This window comes from Girardinichthys multiradiatus, chromosome 5 (genome assembly GCF_021462225.1).
Source record: "Girardinichthys multiradiatus isolate DD_20200921_A chromosome 5, DD_fGirMul_XY1, whole genome shotgun sequence".
In the NCBI taxonomy this organism is placed as follows: domain Eukaryota; kingdom Metazoa; phylum Chordata; class Actinopteri; order Cyprinodontiformes; family Goodeidae; genus Girardinichthys; species Girardinichthys multiradiatus.
In genome coordinates, this window is record NC_061798.1 from 45,677,949 (window position 1) to 45,700,166 (window position 22,218).

Consider the following 22,218-nt stretch of genomic DNA (forward strand, 5'->3'; position numbering starts at 1 on the left):
ACACCATGCTAGGAGTTATCGCCCTTGGTGTAAAAGGTTACAGATTCCAAGAAGACACGTTCCTGTTCAAGTAAGGAGGTGTGATGAGTTGAACCTTCTCTGAATTTGGCAGCAGAGTCCACATTGCTGGCAGGGGAGACAGCTCTACGCTGCTGTTGCTATCGTGCAAAAAAGGTTGCGTAAAAACCTCCGAGATCATGTCTTAAACATTTCCTCACATGTGAGCATCTGAACACCCACACAGCAGCAACAGACACACTAAATATCATTACCATGGGAACGACAAGGATTTAAACATGGAGGGGGGGGGGGGGGGGGATTCTTATGGATGCTGTCATCCATCAAAAAAAAAAAAAAATATATATATATATATATATAAACTGTATTGCTAATCCGTTTTTCGTCTCCTTGTTATAAGGGTATTGCAAGGTCCTGATAAAAAACATCAACCTGATCCAATTAAAGCACTTGTTGTAATAAGACTGAAGTTTGGCTCACTTTGAAAGGCAATTCATGCAAAATTATGCCATGTGGGTGGGGAAAAAGTACCTTTTCTACAGCTGAAGGTTACTCTACAATTTTGAACTAAAACCCATATTAGCTTATCTTTAAAAATAGTAAAGTTTTAAAATGTATGCGGTCTAACTTAAATGTCTATTGTCAGTAAAAGTACTAGGAAAATATGCATAATTCTACGTTTCAGGACAATTATACTGATTGCTGAAGTGACATTTCTGATATCAATTATGATGACACGCAATCTCTAATTTTCACATCGGATACACATTACTCCTCAGTGGCTGCCGCACTAAACTAGAAGTTGAAGGATTAAAAAAAAAGGTTTATAAAGATAAAGGCCACTGTCATTTTAATTAGGTTTAACCATTCAGTGTATAAAAATACTTGAACATTTAGCTTTCCTGTGAATCACCCGACTAATATTTAGCTGTATAACCACCATTTATGACCAACTGTGTCACATCTGTGTTATGTGGGGTGGAACAACTTCTAGCATCTGTGAACAGATAACATACATTCCACAATTATTCAGAATATTTTGATGACAATAGTTTGATGTTACCCCATGTTTTATGGTTATTATTGACCGTGGATTAAGCTAACCACTCCACAACGTCGCCTTTTTGCTGCTTGCTTACTGGTGTGTTTGAGGTTGTTGTCTAAAACACAGTTTAGGTGCAGTTCCTCTTAAGCATAAGGCAACATTACCTCCTCAAGTATTTTTGATTAATTCAAACTAACCCATGATCCCTGGTATTAGACAATTAGGACCAAGGTATGAGAACCATTAGCCTTACCATGATGCCTCAGGATCCACAGGTAACTGTCAACCTTGTCTCATCACCCTGGAGTTGATCATTGGCTGAGTCATTGCCATTTTTGGCTATTTCTTTCATCCACATCTTTCTGGTTAAGGTTTCAACAAAAAGTACTTTCATAATAATAATTTGGGAAATTTTTTATATAGTGTTGCCTTCTCAATGAACTTTTCAATCAAAGTATGATGTTCTTCTGGACATTGTGTGAAATGACTTATTTTACTCAGCTTTTCAGAGAGGAATACACCATAACTGGCATGTACAACCTTTGCTACCTTCATCCTTAAATAAGGGCCGCCTGTTTGACATCCGTTTGTTCACAAAATGAACGACCTCCCTCACCGAACTCCACACTGCTATTATTTTGAACAAGCCCCTTTCAATCAAGTATTAAGTACACAACCAGCAGCACACATAGTCCATTTTCCACCAAAGACGCTGGGATTTAAATACATGGACTTGTATAGCACATTATCAAGTCACTCAGAGACTCCAAAGTGTTTTAAAACTACAATCAGTCATCCACCTACTCATACACATTCACCCACTGACAGTGGTAAGCTACATTGTAGCCACAGCTGCCCTGGGGCAGACTGACAGAACGCTGCCATACAATCAGCGCCAACAGGCCCTCTGACCAACATCCGCAGGCAAGGTGGGTGAAGTGTCTTGGACACAACTGAGAAAGAGCAGGGGTTCGAACCAGCAACACACCGGTTACAGGACGAACTCCCAATATTGTCACCACCGTTGCCACATAAGATTAGTTTTACCTGTAAAAAAGGAATCCTGGGTAGTTTTTGTGCTGTTTCTCTGCTCTGAAAGGAAAACTCATTTAAAGCACCCGAATGGCTTATGGGGAAGTTGTAAAGAAAACTGCACTACATCTCCAGTCCAGCGGGTGGCGGTAATTAGAAACCAAAGGCCAAACAAGCAAAGCCTGGCTGAGAAGCCTGTATCCTGCCAGTTGTTCACAAAACAAGATGGAGAACGCACCACAGGCTTTTACCTTGTGGTGTTGTACCACATTGTAACTGAAACCCAACAGTCTTTTGGTCCATTCTCTATCCCATAAGGTATGAATAGGAGTATTAAATATGAATCTGATATAAAATACAAAACAACACCACCATGCAGGTCTTAAATATGGTGAGTGAGCAGTGATCAGAACACTACAAGAAAGGGTCAACCAATCATTGTTGCACGTCACATAACCTACAAATCTCCCCCAAGACTTATTTGTTTTCCAGTTGAACTGTACAGGATATATTTCACATCAAAGGTGGAAAATAATTTATCATGGTCTTGTTATTTTTTTACATCATAGCCACTTTTTAAGCCACTGTATAATTTGCTGTTCAGTTGTAGTCTTCATCTGGATGAAAAATTGGCATGCTGAAACTTACTTGCCGGGCTGATGAACTCCTTGTAAAGTCCATAGGTCATCAACGGCTCAGGTAGGCTCCTTCAGGTAAGACAGTGAGAGAAAAGGAAAGGATGTGGAGGTTGGAGGGATGGGAGGGGTGGTTAAGGAAAGAAGAAATGAGCAGAGGAGACAGAAATAGCTGGCACATTGTTTTATAGTGGCTGCACACAGCAATGATTAATGTGACTAGGCCACAGGATGGAATTACAAGGTGCATGAATTGATATAACCAAGTTCATCTGAAGGTACATTCACATTGCAGCTGGATCACAGCCAAACATATTTAGCTAAAGAGAAAACTGAGCCATCTGACCTGCTTTACTCCTGCAGGTGTTAGAGTTTAAACAATATTAAGTATTGTGGAACATTAACTATTTTGTACTTCTTTTCTACTATTATCATTTCAAGTCTTTTTGATAAATTAAATTCTGTTAGTGACTTAAATATGGGGTAAGAACGCTGTCAAAAACAATGTGCATGTCAAGACGGAAATGTGTGCATATTAGTCAATAGTTGTGCATAAGTAAAATCCAAAAGAGTTATTGTATATTTTCTCTGTAAAAATACAAAATAAAATGTTACAGCTTCAAGAAATTACAAACATAAAGTTCAAGTTTACAGTTGTGGTTTATTCTTTATGAATACAATATGCTATAACAGTTTGTGAATACGATTTATTTTCTATGAGAATACGAAATTACATCATCGACTTGGTGTCACGTGATCTCAGGCTGGTTAGTGGAGCACAGTTAGTCGATTTACATTGCGCATGCGCTGTCACACTCCTCACCGCCAGTAAATTAGGACCAAGAGCATATATTAACGACATTAAGACATATATAAACTTTTTAACATTACCTAGCTTTGTACCGTAGTTTCTTGGTCTGTTCTTTTGGCGCTAGTGCTGCTGCTTCTTCTTCTCTTCTTCTGCTGGCGGTTCGCAACAAATTCAGAAGTGCATACTGCCACCTACTGTACATCATTGTATAACTCCACCCACTATATTCTATGGTTTAGTTTTGTATTTCATAAAAATAAGAACAATGCTTTATTTATAATACTCTTGATTTCCCCCTTATCTCCCCTCTGTTCCTAATATTCCTTTTAGACTGAATTATCTCCCATTCCGGCACTACGTTTACTGGCGGTGAGGAGTGTGACAGCGCATGCGCAACGCGAATCGACTAACGGTGCTCCACTAACCAGCCTGAGATCACGTGACACCAATTCGCTGATGTAAATTCTTATTCTCAAAGAAAAGAAATCGTATTCACAAACTGTTATAGCATATTGTATTCATAAAGAATAAACCACAACTGTAAACTTGAACTTTGTGTTTGTAATTTCTTGAAGCTGTAACATTTTATTTTGTATTCTTATAGAGAAAATATACAATACCTCTTTTGGATTTTACTTATGCACAACTATTGACTAATATGCATACATTTCCGTCTTTACATACACATTGTTTTTGACAGCGTTCTTACCCCATACTTAAACATTTATTCAACAACATTGTTGAATCTGATTGAATTCTTAGGATATCCTCAATATGAACGTAACTGAGACACTGGCAGACACACCAAAATATAAAAGATGAAAACAATGTTTAAGAAAAATGAAACCTGCAGATAATGGCACTTATTATTATTAATATAATCATTATTAATTGTAGTAATATTTAGATTCTAGTAAGTATTTTTAATTTAACTGAAAAGAAAATATAACTTTATATAAAGGTAACATGACTTTAGGAAAGTGCAACTGGGTTGTGAGCAGCAGCAAACAAAAGTATAGAGTTGGCTGAAAAACTGAGAATAAAATCTCAACTCAGAGTTCATTTTTTGTCTTGTAAAATTCATTTGCAGCTTCAGAACAAGGTTTATTCAGCGAAGGCCAGTCAAATATTTACTCTAATTGAGCCAACCCTGTACAGACATGCCTGCATGGCCAGCTTGGCTACATGACCTGAGACTACAAAACCATGCAGAAAAGAAATAATGCTTGCACACTATAAGAAGAGGACGTTTACTCTCCTGGACTTTCAGAGTCGAGTCTTGTTTTAAATTTTCCTCGATCAATAAGTCCTCTTTTATTTGTTGCCGTTGCATCCTTCATGGACAAACAAAACTGCCCTAGCTTGTTGAGAACATAGTACATTTTTTAATCTTTGCCATTTACAAACCATTTACGGTTTGCTTAAAGCTACAGAAAGTATGTGGAATTTATGGGATGGACTATGTCAGTTTGCAAGCAGGTAACTAAACAAGGGAAGACCGTCTTCATATAACAACTTTTACTACTACATCTATTCAAATTATATTTACTGTGCCAGAAGCTGGATTTTCTTGGATTCATAAAAAAAACGTTGAATATCAGTCGAATTACAAGATAGTACACCAATAGTACACTTTTAAGATACTTTAAGATCACACTGCAGGGCTAAAGATGGGAATAAAAGTAAAACCAGAGCTTGTTATCTTATTTGCTGCATTCAGATGGCTTTTCAAAACGTAAGGCTTTCATGTGCTACTGTTTAAACCATGTCTTGCTTTTGCAGAAGCCCCTGTAACTGCTACCTTCAAGATAGAAGGAGCAAGTTACAAAGGTCTTCTGTATTTATATGATGCAGCGCATAAAGTGTTCAGCGTCGACTAAATTTCACTCGAGAGAATTTATTAGGTCTTGTACAGTTCACCCTGAAGTCCAAATAAAGCTTTACGCAACTTGCATGTGCAGTAAACACCACCCTATACCTGTAAATTGAATGTGATCGTTAAAACGGTGGAATATATGTGCCCATAAGGAGTCACATTTAAGTTGTCAGCATTCATTATTCATATAAATCATATGACATCTTTCAACAGAAGTCACATTTTAGAGCAGAATGCCCTCAGATTTCTTTTTTTTCTTTTTTAAAGGCAGCTATTTTCTTATATCTCTCATAATGACAATACAAAAGCTGGATGAGACCTACTGAGATTAACTTTCAATGATGCAGAACACCACTCTGATATTAAGTTCAACAGAATCTCAAATAAAAACATCTCTACCATGTGGAGAGAATTTTTTTTTTACTTTTTTTAACCTTAAAACAAGGATCATTTATAAAGATGCAGAAGCTGCAAGGTTTGTTTTTTGTTACAACAAGGAGAATACTTTGATGTGCATGTAGTACTGAATGAGAATAATCTAAATTTTTTAGTCTGACCTCATCAGATTGTTTAACAACTATGGGAAGAAACTTGTGCCATCAGAAACTGAATTTGAATTGCTCTGACTGAATTTGTATTTGTGTAATTTGAAATGAAATGCATTGGTTTGAAAATGAATTTCACTAAATTGAAACTGAATTTTATGGTTTGAAACTGAATTCATTTGCTTTTAAAATGTATTTTGTTGTATTAAAAATTCAGTTTGAGTACTTTCATTTTCAGGTGTGTAATTCTATTTCAGTTCCAAAATTCAGTTTTCTGTGTTACTCATCCGGGTCCTTGAGGATAGCCACAGATTAATCAAACACAAATTCATCAATTTACGTTTCACAGCAGGTTAAACTTCCTTTACAGCATGTTGAGCTGGAGCAGTGCAGCATATATGAGCTTGGTGGATGTCAATCACCAAGTCAAACGAACATCTTTAAGAAGTGACATGTAAACAAATGATGGTCAAACAGTAACTTATGCTACCTGTAGCTATCAGCTAAACATGCCAGATTAGCATAGTGTGCCGCCGGTGTTACGTCGGTCTATGTTTCTCTTGCCCTTACCTCAGCGTAACTTCTGTTGCCTAGCAACCGTGTTAGCGTGAAGCGCAGAGCTGTGAAGCTTTCAACAACTTAAATACTAACATATGAACTTTAGGAACAAAGTTTAAATCATTTTATTTGCAGAGCATAATAATAATAATAATAATAATTATTATTATAAATAAACCAAACATTACTATTAGATTTCATCTGACTGAATTATATCTGTTTAACTTCCACCCATTGGGGAAACCCAGCAGGATTTTGAAAACAAAAATGTGCCGGGAGTCAGCTGTTCTCTCGGGGTTTAGCGCACCTCAACCACCCGGTCAGCTGACAGCTGGCGAGGCGAGCGGCTGCTGGGGCAGCAGATAAACACATCGGCGCATTTGTGCAATTATTAAGCGATATCTTGATTAACTGATCAGATATTTTAGGTTTACACAACTACATTCTTGTCTAAAAACATTGTAAAAGTTCAGTTTCACAGAATGTGCAATATATCCAATTTTATTCACAGCTTTTTGCTTTCCTCCAGCCTCTGCTACTTTCGTTTGAACAATCTACTTCAACCCGCAATGAATCATGGGATAGGGTGGGACACGGAGGATACACCGGACCCATCCTTCAAATCATTACCTATAGAAAAAGGAAAAAGCACCAAGGCAATAAGTAACAAACCCGGTCCTTACGCATTAAAACATAGTACATTTACACCTTTTATTTCACCGCACACATTATATACGTAAATGAGGATATTTAACAAAATGAACTTCATTTCTTTACATTTGGAACTGCTTAACACTAGAACTTCCAGGGCCGTGAATTTGACGGTTTTGAAAGTTGGACATGCCATAACTCTGGTTTATCAAAATTCTTATCTTCCTGGCATCCTGGCTTTTTCTGAACCTGTGTCTTGTGTGTTCCTCTGTTTCTATTTTTAAAAAATAAAGTAAATAAAAGATCTAAGTATTTCTACCTCTAACTACCACAGCCGCTATTTTGACGGCCCTATTATTTACATTGATATTTTTTTCCCGCGGCTGAGTATACGCGCTAGAACACAGTCTGAGAAGGAGATTGTGTTGGCATCCTACAAATGGCTTCTAGAAGGATATGTTCTGCTCAAGAGGCATTGGAAATGCTTCAAAAAATTACATGATTGTGATTCTGGGGTCAAGAGGGATTCTGATGGCTCTTGGTCAGCATTCAGTACCAGTGACAGCGGGTCAGAGGGTGAGCCTCCCCCGGCTAAAAAAGCTTTTCTTTTTAAAAATGTACCCACTACTCTGTATTATTTTTCAGTACTATTTATAAATAATAATAAACATAATAGGTTTTGATCAAATACTATTATTAATTCTTGTCGAAACCATAATTTTATAGCGTGCAAGAAAACCTGTAGCATTCTGACCAATGTAATGCAATAACGTCATCACCACCTCGCATCCAGAATGCTCGCCGTCAAATTGACGGGCTTGGGAGTTCTAGTAGAGTTAGAATTCTGGGAGTTCTAGTGTTAAAAATGTTTCATTTGACAAGCTCTGTGGCAATATAAAAAGAAGTGGGACTGTAGCTTTTAAGCCAGTTGATTGATTCTAGTAAAAGGGGTTGACTGTTCCAGCTTCACAACAGTTTACAAAAAGGTGGGGAAATTGCAGTTAAAAGAAAACTGAGGACCTTTGAGGCTGAGGAAGAATTAGACCGATATGATGTAAGGAATAAGGTTGTAATTAAAGCTTTAGATGACCGCAAACATCACAGTAGCATAGAGAGACATAATGAGGACAAGACTCTTAACTCAGACTAATCCCTGTAATACCTAAAAGGGAACAGGAATGAAATAAGCTATATGCCACTCAACAAAACGTCGTAATTACTATATTTTATTAATTCAGAATAAGGTCTGCAGCATAAATTGAGGCGTTTAGGCATCTGTGGGAATTTATACATCACAAGTCTGAATCTTACCTCAGATAGAGCTTTAGTGCACTTGTTATTGTCTTGACATCCCAGTCTTCATTGGCTGATAGATCCACTTCGTTACTCCTCTCATCTAAGCAAACCATTCAGAAAATCATTACCTAAGTTTTATTTATCTCAGGAGTACAAAAAAAGTCTGTTCATATGATACACAGTGAGTTACTGTGCCCTATTTTGTTGCCAGCCCAAAACACCCAGATATGTAATATAAATATGAACATGTAATTAGTCATTTGAGGATAAAAGCATTGGTAGTAGCTCTGGGGACTGAGTGTATTCCCAGTGGATGTGGAAAGAAGTTGCAGCTTTGTAGAGAGCAGCTAATTCTATACTCATTATAAGTTTAATTAATCCCTTACTACTTCACTGATTCTACAGGGACTTTAGAGGTGTGTGGTGCTGATGTTTCAGGGAGCTGTAGTCATACCTTAAGAAAGTTCTCTTGAATTAGTGAAAATGTGGAAGTGCAATGAGTCAGAAAGGTGTTCTGAGTAGAATCCATGCATAGGGTCCTGAGTCACATTGACAGGTGGGATTTGGTCTTATAGTAGTATTTTTTCTTATTTCATCTATGCAGGCAGGATTGTGGGTTTATCTGGGTGAACTCTCTACAAAAATGACCCGTCTAATGTCAACTTGTGGAAGTAAATATTTGAAGCCGAGTGTGTGTCTGTGTTGGGAATTGATGGGGTCTGCACAGACTTTTCTGGCACTAATAGACCTGCCTGTCAGGCCAGGTATCGAAAAAAAATAAAAGAGTTGGGGCAGCACTGCCAGCTACAGTACAGAAGGAAACTATAAGGTTCAACTAGTTTAATACTTTAATTTGGATAACCACCATGCCATGACTAGCATCAACAGTTAACACAGTTAAGAGGTATGATAAGAACTGGAAGGATACATTTAACCATAGGGTTAAACAGGACCGGTGACAAAGGGCAGCCCTACCTGAGTCCAACATGTACAAGGAACAGGTCCGACTTAGTGCCGGCAATGCGAACGAAACTCCTGCTCCGCTTGTACAGAGACCGGATGGCCCCTATAAAGGGCCCCCGATTCCATACTCCTGGAGCAACCCCCACAGGGCATCACGAGGGACACAGTCGAATGCTTTCTCCAGTTTGTCAGATGTTCAGTTACTCCTCTGCCTCCTTTAGTAATATTGGTACATGTAATAAATGTAGCATTTTTGTAGCTTTGGAGGCGAGGGTGTCGGAATTGAAGGCCTGGCTTCGCGCTGTCGAAAAACCAGCAGATAGCCGAGGCCCCTTAGCCAGCGTGGAGCCACCGAGGGTAGCTCCCCGTAGCAGTCCTCCAGCAGAGCCCGCGCAGCCGGGGCCTCAGGCCGGCTGGGTGACGGTACGTAGAAAGCATAGTCCTAGATCCCAGCCCACAGGTCACCACCAACCCGTCTGCGTTTCTAACAGATTTTCCCCGCTCAGCGACACACCTGCTGAGAAGCCAACTCTGGTAATTGGCAGCTCCATAGTCAGAAACATGGCACTAGAGACACCAGCAACCATAATCAAATGTCTGCCAGGGGCCAGAATGGGTGACATCAAATTCTACCTGAAACTGCTGGCTAAGGATAAGCGTAAATACAGTAAGATTGTTATTCACGCTGGCGGTAATGACACCCGGTTACGTCAATCGGAGGTCACTAAAGTTAGTGTTGCTTCGCTGTGTAAATTTTCCAAAACAATGTCGGGCTCCGTAATTTTCTCTGGTCCCCTCCCTGATCTGACCATTGACGACATGTTTAGCCGCATGCTGTCATTCAACCGCTGGCTTTCTAGATAGTGTCCAGAAAACGATGTGGGTTACATTGATAATTGCCGAACATTTTGGGGAAAACCTGGTCTGATCCGGAGAGACGGCATCCATCCCACTTTGGATGGAGCAGCTCTTCTTTCTAGGAATCTGGCCGAATTTATTAGTTCTCCAAAACTCTGACAACACAGGGTTCAGACCAGGAAGCAGGGTTGTAGTTTAACACTCCTCTCTGCAGCTTCTGTACTGCTACCCACCCATTACCCTATTAAGACACTGTCTCGCTTTAGATTAAAAAATTATGTAAAAGAAGGAAATCAGGAAAATCTCATAGAAATAAACACAACTCAGACTTAAAAGAAAAATAAAACAATGAAATGTGTCTTACTGAACATAAGATCTCTCTCTTCAAAGACTTTGCTAGTTAGTGACCCGATTTATGACAATCAGATTTATTTATTTTGCCTCACAGAAACCTGGCTGCAGCAAGAGTATTATGTTACTATAAATGAGTCAACTCCTACTAATTATTTAAATTTTCCCATTTCTCGAAATACTGGGCGAGGAGGAGTAGCAACCATCTTTCAGTCCGATTTATTGATTAGTCCCAGACCAACCAATAGCTACAACTCTTTTGAATATTTAATCCTTAGTTTTCCTCATCTAAATTGCAAAGCACTAAAACCTCTTCTGTTTGTTGTTTTGTACCGTCCACCAGGTCCTTACTCTCAATTTTTAGATCAGTTTTCAGACCTTTTATCTGATTTAGTGTTAAATACAGATAAGGTTATTATAGTGGGGGATTTTAACATTCATGTTTACGCTGAAAGCGATAGCCTAAATATAGCGTTTAATGCTATCTTAGACTCAATTGGCTTTGCACAAAACATTGACAAACCTACCCACCTTTGTCTTCATTCTCTGGACCTTGTGCTGACATATGGCATTGAGTGTAAAGACATAACAATATTTTCTCATAACCCTGTCCTGTCTGACCATTTCTTAATAACCTTTGAGTTTAATTTAACTGAGTACTCCACACCTGAAAGAAAATTTCATTATAGTAGATCATTATCAGACGATGCTGTAACAAACTTTAAAGAATCTGTTCCACTTTTAATTTCCTCATTATCACTGAAAAGCACAGTGGAGGGCAATAATACTGTTTCTGCCCCTTCACAAAGTGATTCTCTTGTTCATAGTGTTACTTCGTCATTGCGTGATGCATTAGACAATGCAGCCCCCTTGAAAAAGGAGGTAATTATTCATAGGAGGCTAGCTCCTTGGTTTAATTCAGAGCTGCATACTTTAAAGCACAATGTTAGAAAATTGGAGAGAAAATGGGCTCTACACACCTAAAGGATTCCTACTTAATCTGGAAAAATAGCCTACTGTTGTATAAAAAGACACTTCGCCAAACTAGAACAGCTTATTTCTCATCATTAATAGAAGAGAACAAGAATAATCCTAGGTTTCTCTTTAATACAGTTGCTAAACTTACACAGTCATAGCTATGTCGAGCCATCCATTCCCTTAGCTCTTAGCAGTCATGACTTTATGGGATTCTTCTTAAATAATATTGATTCTATTAAAAAGAAAATCTTTGACATACTCCCGAAGATGATTACTTCATCCTCAGCAAGTGAGACAACATTGGAAGTAACTGTAGAACCTGATTTGTGTTTGGACTGTTTTGATCTTGTGAAGCTTCCTTAGTTTTCAGAAATATTAGCTTCATCTAAACCTTCAACTTGTATGTTAGACCCAATCCCAACAAAAGTATTTAAGGAAGTGTTCCCTCTGATTACCAGCCCCATTTTAGATATGATTAATCTATCCTTAGTAAATGGATATGTACCACAGGCTTTTAAGTTAGCTGTAATTAAACCTTTACTTAAGAAACTTTCGCTTGATCGAGATGACTTGGAAAAATTACAGACCAATATCCAATCTTCCATTCTTATCTAAAATACTTGAGAAAATGGTTGCTAATCAAATGTGTGAGCATTTACACAGCAATGACCTGTTTAAAGAGTTTCAGTCAGGCTTCAGAGCTCATCATAGCACTGAAACAGCTCTGCTGAAAGTCACTAATTATATTCTTATGGCCTCAGATAACGGACTTGTGTCTGTGCTTGTCCTTTCAGATCTCAGTGCTACATTTGATACAGTCAATCATAATATTCTCTTAGAAAGGCTGGAATATGCTGTAGGGATCAGGGGAACAGCGCTAGGATGGTTTAAATCTTATTTGTCTGACAGATTCCAGTTTGTTCCTGTAAATGATAAATCATCTTTAAACTCCAGGGTTAATTGTGGAGTACCACAGGGTTCAGTACTTGGGCCAATTCTCTTTACTATATATATGCTTCCAAATAGGTCAAATTATCAGGCAGCATAGGATATATTTTCACTGTTACGCTGATGATACTCAGCTTTACTTATCCATAAATCCTGATGAGCCCAACCAGTTTGATAGACTACAAGCATGTCTTGAAGACATAAAAACTTGGATGACTTTAAATTTTTTGCTTCTAAATTCAGACAAGACAGAAGTTGTCGTCTTTGGACCGGAGTCTTTAAAAAAGAAACTGCTTAGTCAATCACTTAACCTGGATGGCATTAAATTGACCTCCGGTAATAAAGTAAAAAACCTTGGTGTTATTTTTGACCAGGACATGTGAATCCCATATTAAGCAGGTTTCTAGGATTTCCTTCTTTCACCTCCGGAACATTGCCAAAATTAGAAATATCCTGTCCAGGAGTGACGCTGAAAAACTAGTCAAGGCTGGACTATTGTAATTCTTTACTATCAGGATGTCCACAAAATGCAGTTAAAATCCTTCAGCTGATTCAAAATGCTGCAGCAAGAGTTCTGATGAAAATTAAAGAGAGATCATATTTCTCCTATTTTAGCTTCCCTTCATTGGTTCCCTGTTAAATCCAGAATAGAATTTAAAATTGTCCTCCTCACATATAAAGCCCTTAATGATCTAGCTCCATCATACATCAGAGATCTGATTGGTCCATATGTTTCTAACAGGGCACTTTGTTCTCAGACTGCAGGTTTACTGGTGGTTCCTAGAGTCTCTAGAAGTAGAATGGGAGACAGATCCTTTAGTTATCAGGCTCCTCTTATGTTCTCTCTCTTTTTTCTTCCTAGAAGCTACATCTGACCTGACTCTGTGTCTACCTATGACACCTTTCTGGAGGGGGGCATTGTCCAAGCTTCTGCTGGCAACAACTTAATGCTCACCTTCTACAGATGATCCACTTGGCCCTGTCTTTCAGTGTTTAACCCTTTCTCCCTCCTAGACATGGCAATTGACTGAGCTTTTACTGTAACTAATTATGTGCTCTCTTTCAGACTCTAACCTTGAAAACTGGCTCAGAGTTTATTTGTTCTTTCTTTCTAGATGAAACGGCTAAAGGAGCTACATCCACTAACATTTACTTTTCCTTCCCATAGAAAGTACTCCAGGATCAGTGCTTCTGTATTCTTTGTGTGTCTCTGCTCTGTTCTCTCAAACCCCCAGTCGGTTGTGGCAGATGGCCGCTCACACTGAGCCTGGTTCTGCTGGAGGTTTCTTCCCCTTAAAAGGGAGTTTTTCCTCTCCACTTTCGCTACATGCATGCTCAGTATGAGGGATTTCTGCAAAGTCAACGCCAGTGACTGTCCACTGTTGCTACATGCTCATTCAGGAGGCGTGAATGCTACAAATCTCTGACTCGATGCAATCTGCTGGGTTTCCAAGAACAGGAAACGGAGGCTACAATTCACACAGGATCATCAAAAATGGACACAACAGATTGGGAAAACATAGCCTGGTATGTTGAATCTTGATTTCAGCAGCAACATTCAGATAGTGGGGTCAGATTTTGGCATAAACAACATGAAAGCATGGATCCCTCCTGCCTCGTATCTACAGTTCAGGCTGCTGGTGGTAAAATGGTGTGGCACATATTTTCCTGGCACGTTTTAGAGGCCCAACAGAGCATGGTTTAAATGCCAAATCCTACATTAGCATTGTTTCTGCCTGTGTATAAGTCTTTATGACCACAGAGTACCCATCTTCTAACGGCCAATTCCAGCAGCATATTGACCATGTCACAACGCTCAAATAATCTCAAACTGGTTTCTTGAACTATAAGATCACTGCAATCCAATGACGTCCACAGTCACCAGATCTCAATCCAACATAGCATCTTTGGTAGATTCACATCATTTATGCAAAGTCAACAAATCTGTAGTAACTGAAGGACTATATAATGTCAGGCAGGTGATGGTGGAGTAATGACACAGCGAACATTTTCTTGGCACATTCTGGGCTCTTTCGTACCAATTGAGCAGTTTTAACGCCACAACCTACCTGGGTATTGTTGCTAACATTGTCCATCCCTTTATGACAACAGCGAACCCATTTTTTGAGTTTACTTCCAGTAGGACAATGAACCATGTCACAAAGCTCAAGTTATCTCAAACAAATTTCTTGAATATGATAAGAGACAAAGTTCATAGGGATGTTTCTGACATCTTCAATCTTTGCAACAACGAATTAGGACAGTCCTGAAGGTGAAAGGGTTTCAACTCAGTCCCAACAAAGTGTGTACCTAAAAAAAGTGGCCAAAGAGTGTACAGTGTAGTGAGTGCCTAGTTTAGTTAGACTAGTAAAACCTGAATTGAACTATTCTATGCTGATAATCAATTCTTTAACCCCACAGATTATGTGTAAGACTTTTACTTTAACTGAGAGAATTGTTTTTCCTTAAAATACAACAATATTCTTGTCTCATCTTGTTCACGTTAACCCAGTATCATTTATCGCCTCAAGAGCCGAATGTATACTCTATAGTCATGTCCATTGTACAACACCTGTAATTCTACTGCTTTTATAGGCAAATTCTGTAAAACATTACCATTACCAAGTCTGTCTGCAGCAGAAGCTCAGATAAGTCTGTGTTATGGAAAATCTTATGCTTTCTTTGGTCCTTGATACTCTACAGGAACTGACAAAAGTATTAGAACCCCTCAGTGTTGTTCCATTCTTCTCTTATTTAGTCTTAGAGCAATGGTTTCTCAGCCTTCTGCTTATAGCTGTGTGAGATAACATGTATGCCACACTATTAATATTATGTCTAGGACAACAGGTTTCTCTCTCTGTTTCTCTCTCTCTCTCTGGGTCTCATGAGAGTTACCTTGAAAACTGTTGTAGCTTATAAGGAAGACCTTTGCTTTGTCTAGTCAGAATGATTTGGCAGCAATACTGAACACATCTCCAATGCTGTAAAAAATCCTTCTCTCTTGCAAGATTATAATAAAGCTGATTCTGAGTGACAATCATCGGCCTCTGACTTGGTAAAAACAAATTTTTCTACGACACCTGTCATTCAATAGGGGCTGCTTTCTTTGTAATACGATGGGAGAATGTTTTTTGTTTTTTTTTACATAAATCAGTGTGTCCTTGCTGACTGGACTTTGGCCATATCTATGACTAAAAAATGAAATGAAGTGTGGTAGAAGAACCTCAAGTCTTTCTTCAGGGTCTAAAGCTTGTTTCACCCACAATGCACCCTACAATGTTTATTCACATGTCTCAAGATAAACATATGCACCCCTCACACCACCTTCACCGTTCCCGGCATGATGTTGTTTTGTAAACTTGTTGCTTCTTTGTGTTGAGGTTTTTTGTAATCTCAAACTGTATCCTGCTAAGGATAAAGTGTGAAATATGATTTTTTTCCCTCTACTTACTTAATGTGGCCTCTTTTCTCATCTAGCAAGGGCAGCGGCTGTGAGTGGGCAGCAAAGCCTCAGTGACCCGTCCCCCCCTCGGGGATCAATAAAGTATCTTTGAATTTGAATTGAATTTGAAAAGACGGGCAAAAATATGTAACTTCCCTTCCTTCACAATCATCTGTGCAGCACTGGAACATCAGGACTAGGGCTCAAAACTTCTACTATAGTCAGACTGTAAAAGCTCTCAAAGTTTTGCAGCAAAGTGTTAATGGTGTCTCCAGCATAAATCGGCAGGTTGGCAGACTGGAAGGTTTGAGAGAGGAAGCTGAGACAGTATGGCGGCTGCCTGAGTTCGTTGTCATTCTGAACACAGGGCTGAAATTGAGCTGGTGTCTGCTGGAGACAGCAGGAATCCACAGAGCCAACAGAGAGCAATAGAATGTACAGAGGACAAGGTAAGGAGTTGGTTGAAAGGGAATACAGACAAGTGAGAGGCATAAAGGCGATTGAGAAAGGCAACTGACAGAATGAGCCTGTCATGAGAACAGGAGAGTTGGCTTAGTGGTGTGTTGATAAGCAAAACCCAAAAAACCTTGAGAATACCAATAGGACTGACCGTTTCTCTCTCTTTCTGGGAAGGTGAGGAAGAGGGGCGTGATTTGTGTATGTGTGTGTGAGTGGGGTGAGATTAAATCTTTGCAAGGCCAGGAATCACTCTGCCACTTGTTGCATTTTAGAGTAGTGGTACAGATAAGATCAGTTGTTCATCATCTTATTTTATAATCACCTCTCACAAACACATCAATTACATCAGCAGGATAACTCAGGTTCACTCCATTAAAAAAACACAATAAAAACACTACAACATACATAAAAAATACATTTGCAGAGTAAAGTGATAAAAATGCTTGATGTTACTTACCAATCATTAATGAGAGAAGTTTCTGGACCTTGGAGTTTACACCCCCAACTCTGTATAGACCTTGGTCATTAATACCTAATGAGAAACAATAATAATATATTTATATTATATTGTAGATATGTTTATACTGTTTAATTTGTATTGTATTGCACCGACTACGCCAAAACAAATTCCTTGTATGTCCAAAAACGTACTTGGCAATAAAGCTTTTCTGATTCTGATTCTGATCTGATAAAACAGTTAAAACATCCAGAAAAATGACAAAAAAACCTAAAATTTTTTCATTACCTTGAAGATACACGACTTTTATGAAATTTATAACAAAAAATTTATCAGAAAACTATGTGACTTCTAAAACAAATGAATTACATAACTTGTATATCCACGATGCAAGCTGCCTGCAGCACCTGTTCACTTAATGTTTTCTAATATTTGGAGAAAGTCTGCCCCCTTGTGTATAAACAGAGACACTACATAGACTAAAGCCGTTACTGCCAACTAATCGTCAGTCCCAAAAGTGGCTCAATTCAATAAAGAGATAAGCCGTTAATCACATAAAACGATGTATGTGATCGTTTAAATTTATACATTGAATAAATAAATACTTTTTTTTTTTTAGAAGTATTTAATTGGTACAGGAGTCTATAAAACAAATACATAAATAAAATGTGGAAATCATTGTATGTTAAGAGCATACATAATTATTTTAGCTTTTTTAACAGAACAGAACAGTCCTGTGCCGCGGCACATTGTAAATTAAGTTTATCTGTCAGCCATCAGAGTCGGTCGGTGGGCTAAAAAGGTTAAAGACTGCTGTTAAACTACTGCTGTGCAGGTTAACCAGACGAATAAGTTTATTTGAGTTTTTAAATTATTTCACAGTGAATTGTTGGAACATAGAATTACTCAACATGAACTAATTTTATAAATTACTGCCATTTTCATGAGAAGTTATAGTATTTATTTAAATGGATTTATTATGCTTTTATTTAGCATAGGTACAAATTGTTTGTTGAATTGTGCCACTTTGACCCTTGATGACTAATGCAGACTTTCATAGTTAAAGTTATCCAGTAGAAACCTGTTAAAGTGAGGACTGAATATATTTTGAGCTCACCTCTACTCTCTATTGCAATGATGGAATTCTTCACAAAACCTAAACCCACGTCATCCAACTGGGCATCGACTATACGTTGGGGAAAAAGAAAAGCTTAAAAATATATTTTACAGTTACATCCTTCAAACCTGGTGCTGGTAGAAACTTACTTCCTCTTTCTTGAGAGAGAGTCTTTCCAAGATAACAACCCATCTGGTAAAAGGAATGAAAAAAAGCTCATATTCTATAAGAAACAAATTATACTTAATATACAAGTCAAACTCAGTAATTAATATTATTAAATTATTTCGGTTATTCCATTTAAAAAAGGGACTCGTGTTATATAGATTCACACACGTCACACACAGTGATACATTTTCAGGGGGTGGGCTCTGTTAAATTTGATGACTGGCTTAAAGTGAATGAAAACTCAAAATTCAGAAAGTTAAAACATTAGAAAAGATTAAAACAAATACAGGAAAGTTAGGCGTATTGAAATGTGGAATGGAGATCATCAGGGTCTCTGGATCAAAAGTGATTCACCAAAAAGACTGACAGCAGCCCATGTCCTAGATACGTTTGTTGTGGTTGTTGAAGCGGTGACCCTTGTGAATCTTTCTCAAACTCTTGAATGGGCTTTGCCTAACAATCCTCTCAGAGCTGCACTAAGCCATGTTGATTGGACCACTTGTTCTCTCATGGTTTTTCCTTCCACTCAACCTTTCATTAATACAGCTGGATACAGCACTGTGAGAAAAGCCAGCTACTCTGATAGACAATTGTCAATCAGGAGTCTTCCCCATGATTGTGTAGGCCAAAACATAACACTAGTCTTTTTGTTAATTCGTCTTATATAATAAACACATTTCCAAGTGAATGTTGGGTTTTCATTATTTGTAAGCCATAATCATCTAAATGAACAAAGATAAATGCTTGAAATATATCATCTTTTGTGGGTTTTACTTTCTAAACTGAATAACTGAAATAAATTAACTTTTCAACTCTTTAATTTATGAACATGCATCTTATATTAATATTCTCATGCATGTTGACATGTTCAATTAACCTCAAAAGCCACTGTTCTGCAAGAGTAGAACGTGGCAAGTGTGTGCTGTATATGAAAACACCATGAGGATGACTCACAGGTTCCTTCCCTCCCATGGCGCGCATCCAAAGCTTGTGGTCATCCTCTGACAGGGCCTGCACAGTTAGCACCGTCCCAGGCCTGAGAGAGAGGTATGCCGTGTTAGCATTAGACAAGACCTTAAGAGTTACAGTACAGCAAGACACTGAGCTATTTAAATGTCAAGATAAAACATCTAGAGTGCTTATTATTATGTATGCCAAAAATACATACTTCCTGCCAAGGACACATTCTCCTTGAATTTACTGTAACTACAAACATAGGCCCTCTCAGACTCTCCAACTGGTTTATGACATCCGTAATCATGTAGGACCAGATGGATATCAAATTATTCATGACATTCAGAATGGATGTGCACACTCAAATTTCCATTCTAAATAAGGGGGTATTGCTCATCTATTAATATTACAGAAAGGAGGCTGGGCACAATTAAGTCGTTTGACAGAATGGGTATCTGTTACAGCAAGGTGTGACACTCTGTCTTTTTATGCACTGCTATCCAAGACGCATTGTAGGTATGAGGAGATGACCTCTTCAGTAAAACTGATAACACAATGTTGCAGTGGTTTTTCTATGACCTCTGTGGGTGTCAAATGTTTTTTACTGTATAACCACAAGAGGTACCCAGGAGGAAATTGCTGCCAAAGCAGTTGTGTCACTTATCTGATGAAGAGATAAAAAACAAGTTTCATTCATTTAAGTTGTGTTTCCAAAATGAGACAGCTGATATCATACCTGTCTGTTATATCCAGGTCAAGGCAGAATCTCCTGTCCAACATGTCTGTTGTTTTGCGGACACAGGATTTCAGTGTGACGGACTCCATCTCACCCTAAAATATGTTTATTATTATTTCATGAAAACATTGCAATGCAGAAATAAAATGTGTGGCATAAATCAGGCACAGCACAGCATACTGTGATTACTCACAATCTTTCCACCTGATTTGTGGTCGAAAGTCACCATGTGCAAGATCTTCTGCTCTTTGACAAAAGTGCAGTAGCGCTTGACCCAGCTTGAACCAAAGGGAGGTGGACCTAAAAAAAAGCCACACAACACATGTGCCCAGGAAAATGAAATTCCAAGGGTCTTTAACCATATCAATTAATTTTTATTGTATTTTCAACAACATTTGTGTCCTTATTCTCCATTTTGACATCTAGGAGCACCTGTGTTGGTGGTGTTATGTAACATCTCAGGTAATAAGACATTTTCAAATGTTTACAGCAGCTTAAAAAAGTCCAACTACACTATACATAGAGTAAATTTGGATCCAGTTCCTTGAACGTTTCTACATTTTGTCAAGTCACAAATGCAATCTTTAATTTATTTTATGTGATCGGCCAACACAAAATGTTGCATAACTGTGAAATGGAAAGATAAGTATGTGGTTTTAAGAACACTTTTCACAGAGACTCTCAATCTAATCTGACTGAGATTGAGCTATTTTGCAAAGAAGAAAAGGGAAAAACATCCTGTTCTGTGGATGTGCAAAACTGTTAGAAACATGTGCCAAAAGACATGCAGTTGTAATTGCTGCAAAATATGGTTTAACAAAGTATTGACTCAGGGGGGCTGAAAACAAATGTACACTTTTTCAGATTTTTATTTGCAAAAAGCTATAAAAAAACAATAAATCATTTTCATTCCGCTTCACGGTTGATGAAAAGCCAAATTAAAATACATTGACGTTTGTTATTGTGACATGAACAAATATGGAAAAGTAAGTTTCTGCTTATACCAACACATATTCAAATGATCTCCAATGCTTACGTTTTTCCTGTACATAGAGGTAACCTTCAAAACTGATAGAGCTGGTCTGTCTGTATTCTTGAGGTGTGTCCTTGATCCGCTTCATCAGCTCGTGCACCTCTGACCGTGCGCCCTCGAATCGACTCCTTGTCTGGGAGGGAGAGGAAGAAAATACACACTCCAGGAAGTGACTGTAGAATGACCTTCCTAACAGAAGGCCAATGCGTTTCAAAACTTAAAAACAGATTTTTCAGAAAACCTAATGAACTATATCAAAATTTGTTACAAAAAAAAGTAAGAGTTACCAAAAGGTAACTAGGCATTAGACAGTCAACCACTAAGACAGGAAGGACTTCTATAATATGCAATGCTACATTTCTTTGTGATAGTGGCAGCATGTCCATAAAGAGCAAAGGAAGCAACTAAGATGTTTATCTAGAAAATTAGTTTTTCTTACATTCTGAATATTGATCTGCAGCGCTCTTTTATAATGGTCAAAATCTTTGGCAAGCTCATATCCCTGGTGATAAAAGGTGAATACGGTCTGAAAGAATGCCAGCATCTACAGAAAAATAAAATCAAAATATGTTAATAAACCTTCCTGCAACATTATGACAGAATATGAAGAAACTGTTCATTTTACTGTAGGATAGCAATTAATATCCATTAGAAAAATAAACTGAGCATTTACATTCTCATATCCTACTTTGAAAAAATCCATGACTTTGTTACACACACACACACACACACATACACACATACACAGGGGTTGGACAATGAAACGGAAACACCTGGTTTTAGACCACAATAATTTATTAGTATGGTGTAGGGCCTCCTTTTGCGTCCAATACAGCATCAATTTGTCTTGGGAATGACATATACAAGTCCTGCACAGTGGTCAGAGGGATTTTAAGCCATTCTTCTTGCAGGATAGTGGCCAGGTCACTACGTGATACTGGTGGAGGAAAACGTTTCCTGACTCGCTCCTCCAAAACACCCCAAAGTGGCTCAATAATATTTAGATCTGGTGACTGTGCAGGCCATGGGAGATGTTCAACTTCACTTTCATGTTCATCAAACCAATCTTTCACCAGTCTTGCTGTGTGTATTGGTGCATTGTCATCCTGATACACGGCACCGCCTTCAGGATACAATGTTTGAACCATTGGATGCACATGGTCCTCAAGAATGGTTCGGTAGTCCTTGGCAGTGACGCACCCATCTAGCACAAGTATTGGGCCAAGGGAATGCCATGATATGGCAGCCCAAACCATCACTGATCCACCCCCATGCTTCACTCTGGGC

The 22,218-nt window shown here is 38.4% G+C and overlaps 1 protein-coding gene across 4 annotated transcripts in view; it reads right to left on the minus strand.

The window, feature by feature from the left end:
- arhgap10 (Rho GTPase activating protein 10) overlaps window positions 1–22,218 on the minus strand; it is an 82,855-nt gene that overhangs the window by 32,450 nt on the left and 28,187 nt on the right. For all 4 annotated transcript variants that reach the window (XM_047365096.1, XM_047365095.1, XM_047365097.1 and 1 more), the window contains 10 exons: window positions 21,371–21,475; window positions 20,935–21,064; window positions 20,092–20,198; window positions 19,899–19,993; window positions 19,163–19,244; window positions 18,190–18,232; window positions 18,041–18,109; window positions 16,924–16,998; window positions 8,483–8,567; window positions 2,744–2,802 (listed from right to left, as the gene is read on the minus strand). In XM_047365096.1, coding sequence (XP_047221052.1) covers window positions 2,744–2,802; window positions 8,483–8,567; window positions 16,924–16,998; window positions 18,041–18,109; window positions 18,190–18,232; window positions 19,163–19,244; window positions 19,899–19,993; window positions 20,092–20,198; window positions 20,935–21,064; window positions 21,371–21,475 — 850 coding nt within the window. The remainder of the gene's footprint in view (window positions 1–2,743; window positions 2,803–8,482; window positions 8,568–16,923; window positions 16,999–18,040; window positions 18,110–18,189; window positions 18,233–19,162; window positions 19,245–19,898; window positions 19,994–20,091; window positions 20,199–20,934; window positions 21,065–21,370; window positions 21,476–22,218) is intronic.